This window comes from Galeopterus variegatus, unplaced genomic scaffold (assembly GCF_000696425.1).
Source record: "Galeopterus variegatus unplaced genomic scaffold, G_variegatus-3.0.2 Scaffold11200, whole genome shotgun sequence".
Taxonomy (NCBI): Eukaryota; Metazoa; Chordata; class Mammalia; order Dermoptera; family Cynocephalidae; genus Galeopterus; species Galeopterus variegatus.
Window position 1 is genome coordinate 2,175 of NW_007737311.1, and position 4,930 is coordinate 7,104.

The 4,930-nt window shown below is 37.1% G+C and overlaps 1 protein-coding gene across 1 annotated transcript; it reads right to left on the reverse strand.

The window, feature by feature from the left end:
- Positions 1–2,032: 2,032 nt before the first annotated feature.
- Positions 2,033–2,983, reverse strand: LOC103610464 (olfactory receptor 5D18-like). The gene has a single exon (XM_008594628.1). The coding sequence runs from the start codon at positions 2,981–2,983 to the stop codon at positions 2,033–2,035; it is 951 nt and encodes a 316-aa protein (XP_008592850.1).
- Between the last annotated feature and the right edge of the window lie 1,947 nt (positions 2,984–4,930).

The window sequence follows — 4,930 nt, forward strand, 5'->3', positions numbered from 1 at the left end:
CCTTCCTTCCTTCCTTCCTTTTTCTTAGCTCCTACCTATAAGTGAGAACATGCAGTAGCTCTCTTTCTGTGACTGGCCTATTTGACTTATATATTTTTTTCCATGTTCATCAATGTTGCTTCAAAAGGCAGAATTTCATTCTTTTTTATTGCTGAGTAGTATTCCATTGTGTATATGCACCACTTTTTCCTTATCCAGTCATCCGTTGATGGGCATTCAGGTTGGTTCCATAGTTTGGCTATTGTGAATAGAGCAGTAATGGACATGGGAGTGCAGGTATCCCTTCCACTTGATGATTTCCATTCCTTTGCCTATAGACCCAGAAGTGGAACTGCTGGATAGTATGGTAGTTCTATCTATAGTTGTTTGAGAAGTACAGTTCTCCTCCACAGTGTTTTCTTTTTTCTTTTTCTTTCTTTCTTTTTCTTTTTTTTTTTTTTTTTTTTTTTTTTTTTTTTTTTTGTCTTTTTCGTGACCGGTAAGGGGATCGCAAACCTTGGTGTGGTTTCACCCGCACCGAACTCAGCCAGTGAGCACATTGGCCATTCCTATATAGGATCCGAACCCGTGGCGGGAGCATCGCTGCACTCCCAGCACTGCACTCTCCTGAGTGCACCACGGGGCTGGCCCCACAGTGTTTTCTATAATGGCTGTACTAATTTACAGTCCCACAAACAGTGTGGAAGAGCTCCCCTTTCTCCACATCCACACCAGCATTTTTTATTTGAGTCTTTTTGATCATAGACAATCTAACTTGGGTGAGGTGATATCTCAGTGTGGTTTTAACTTGCATTTGCCTGATGATTAGTGATGTTGAGCATTTTTTCATGTACCTGTTGCCTGTTTGTATGTCTTCCACTTCCCACATCCTATTTTGATGTTTATAATTTAAAAAATGGCAGATAACGAGTGTTGGTAAGGATGTTGGGGCCCAGTTGGAACACTGGTAGATTGCTGATGTGAATATGAGATTGTGTGGTCACCAAACTACACATAAAATTAACCATGACTAAGCAGTTCCATTCCAGGGAATATACCAAAAGAGTTGAAAAGAAGAACTCAAAATAAATGTGTATGCCAGTTTTCACTGCAGAATTATTCACAGTAGCCAAAAGGTAAGAAGAATCCATGTCCAACAACAATTAAACAAATAAAATGTGTATATATATTAATACACACACACCTACCATGGAATATTATTCAGCCATGAAAAGCAATGAAGTTCTAATGCATGTTGTAACATGGATGGTCCTTGAAAACACTTTGCTAATTAAAATAAACCAGACAGAAAGATATAAAAATACAACACAAATATTGTATGATTTGACTTATATCTAAAATAGTCAAATATGTACAGACAAAAAGTAGATTAGAATTACCAGGCACCAGGGGGAGGATGAAATAGTCAGTTACTGTTTAACAATTACATACTTTCTGTTGGGAATGATAAAAAGTTTTGGAAATATATAGGAGTGTTGGTTACACAACATTGTGAGTGGAATTTGTGCCTGTGAATTATACATTTAAAAACAGCTAACAATGCAAATTTGTTAAATATATTTTACCACAGTAAATAACCATAAAAACCATTTAAAAAATTGTTTATAGATGACTCACAAATAAAAACAAATGTTTTAAGAAATGAAAAGTTTATATTAGATTAAGAAATATGAAATACTTAGGAGTGAATAGGTAGACCTAAATACACAGAATTATACTGCATTCAATAATTGGGGAAAAAATTTTAAATATGTCAATTCTTCCAACATTATCATTAACTTCAGACTGTGAAAAAAACATTTTAAAATTTACCTGAAATTGCAAAGGGCCAAGAAGAGCAAACTTGTATTTTAGGGGGAAAACTTTTTAAGTTGTGTTTAACAAAACATTAAAAATCATGGCATATGCAACATTTAATTCACTCAAAGAATAACCATATATTCACTTAAAATGAACATAAACTACGATAATATATATGAAAAAATTGAACACGGTTTGGAAATAAATAAGTAAATAAATAAATATATTTGAATTAAATTGAATGAGAATGCAGTTTGGAGTTGATCAACCTCCTCAGTGTCTCTTTCACATCTTTGTTCCTAAGGCTGTAGATAAGGGGATTCAGCATGGGGATCATGACTATGAACAGCACAGTGACCACTTTGACCAGGAGCCTGCGGCTTTCAGAATAGGGCACACAGTAGAGAAGGAGGAGGATCCCATGGAAAATGGTGATGGCAGTCAGATGGGAGGCACAGGTGGAGAAGGCTTTTATGAGTCCACCCGTGGAAGGCATCTTGATGATAGTCACAAGGATAAAGACATACGAGGCGAGGATGATCAGGAGGCTACAAAGCTCATTGAATGTCAAAATGACTAAACATGCCACCTGGCTGAAATAGGGGTCAGAGCAGGATACAGAGAGGATGGCAGAGAACTCACAACCAAAGTGATCTATGATGTTATGTCCACAGTAGGATAGTTCCAAAAGAGAACATGTGACTGTCAAGGAACAGAGTCCACCCCATGTGTAAGTTCCAGCTACCAGGAGAACACAGAGCTTTGGAGACATAGCAACTGTGTAGAGCAGGGGGTTACAAACAGCCACAAACCGGTCATAGGCCATCACTGCTAACATGAATGTTTCCACAATCACAAATGCACAGCCAAAGAAAAATTGTAGCATGCATCCTGTGAAGTAGATATTTCTGTCTTCCATGACTAAGATTTCTAGCAGTTTGGGTATAAACACACTGGAATAACAAATATCCAAAAAGGATACATGGCTGAGGAAAAAGTACATGGGTGTATGAAGTTTGGGGTTGATCTTCATGACCACAACTATGCCCAAGTTTCCCACCAGAGTGACTGTGTAGATGACCAAAAACACCAGGAAGAGGGGCATCTGGAGTTGTGGATATTCTGAGAATCCCAACAGGATGAATTTGTCCACAGAGCTCTTGTTTTTCTCATCCGGTACCATGGCCCTAAGTACCATGGACCTGTACTTAAGAGAGTGACAGAAAGAGAGAAAGAGACAGAGAGAGAGATAGAAGTAAATGAAAGAACAAAAAACAAGAAAAGAAAATCAAAGTAAATAAAATTGAGCAACAGAAGAGAAGGTCGGGTGGGAGGAACTCAGGAGAGGCGAGATGTATAACTGGGAGGACGTGTATGGTCAGTTTGTACACATGACAGCTCCGCTTCACCTTGAAGTCTTAGCAACTTACTGTCTTTGTAGTATGTGCTTTAAGCTTTATCTTTCAATACTTTAGTTTCCTGATCTGGAAAGCAAGAAAAAGTAGTACTTATCAATATTGACATTTTACATAAATTATCTGTAAATGTGTGTGATTCTTAGAGCATTGAATGTTCCATGAGAAAATATAATTATATGGCAAAAAAGGAGACATAGAGAAAAATCAATAAAACATTGAGCAGATTATAACAGCTATATAATCATGGCAGAGGTCCTTGGAAGGATAAACACTTTTAATACATAAAAACATAATAGTAAAATTTTGGAGGAGGAAAATGGATCCCATCAGACAGTCACGGTTTTGTATTGTTATATTGAATTTGAACATATTCTAAATGTGTCTTTTATTAAGGACTCGTAGAACATCTTAGGATCTTTAAATAGTCTGATCAAAAATTCAACTTATATAAATGTTCTCTCAACTATATACCCACCATATGACCATTTATGAGGCTCGAAATGGTCAATGACGTAAAGTTGTCTCCTGAGGAAATATTTTGGAAGTATTCTATAAGTTTCACATTGATTCTCCTCTGTTGGTTGTGCAGTCTGTTTTTAGTGCATATTCTGTTAAAGAGAAAAATATTCACTTGTTTATCAGCAATTATAAGCCACAAAATACGTAGTACTAAAAAAGAAGGTATCTCTTAACAATAAAATCCCTTTCTTGATGTGAAAAACTTAGATGTGGTGATCAATGAGGAATAAAGGAATACGTACTACTGAAAAATTTAAACTTTTTATTTTTGCAAACCAATTCTAGTCTGATGTTTAGAAATTTCACATGATTAAACCAAAACAAACAAACAAGCCAAAAAAACACTCCGGAAATAGATGTGGAGACCCAACAGATATAATGCTGCGACCTTGAACACAACGGAAAACTGGCACAGCCTCAGCCTTGTCTGTAACAAGCTGTAGCCTACCATCAAATCTACCACTACCAATGCCAGGCATGGAGCATCAGCTATGAGACAGGAAACTGGGTGGACTTTTTGTGAACCTCATGTATTTAGTCACATGTGTTGGCTTAAAAGAGACTAACCTTTAAATTCAGGAGGTTGGGTTGCTTTAACTGGGTCACAACCAAGCAGGTTAAGAATTTTGAGATACAGTCTGCTACTACTGCAAGGCAGCTAGATTAAGTATTATATTTAGTAAAGGTTCTAGAACTTGAACTGGAGAAAGAATCCAAGGAATTGTTAGAGCATGCTCTGCCTAATAGAAACTAACTAACTTTTCTCACACCAGTTAGACTGGCTATAATAAAAAAGACAGTGAATAACAAATGCTGGCGAGGGTGTGGAGAGAAGGGAATGCTCCTAGGTAGTTGGTAAGACTGTAAATTAATACAAACACTATGGAAAACAGTATGGAGGTTTCTCAAACAACTACAGATAGATCCTCCATATGATCCAGCAATCCAACTTCTGGGTATATACCCAGAGAAATGGAAATCATCATGTCAAAGGGATACCTGCACTCCCATGTTCATCACAGCTCTGTTTACAATAGCCAAGTTATGGAACCAACCTAAATGCCCACCGATGAATGATTGGATAAAGAAACTGGTATATGTACACCATGGAATACTACTCGGCCATAAAAAAGAATGAAATTCCCCCATTTGCAACAACATGGATAAGCCTGGAGAAGCTTAGGCTGAGTGAA

What these genes read in the sequence shown, in the direction of transcription:
- LOC103610464 (XM_008594628.1), bottom strand. Translation starts at nt 2,983, where the DNA reads ATGGTACCGGATGAGAAAAACAAGAGCTCTGTGGACAAATTCATCCTG.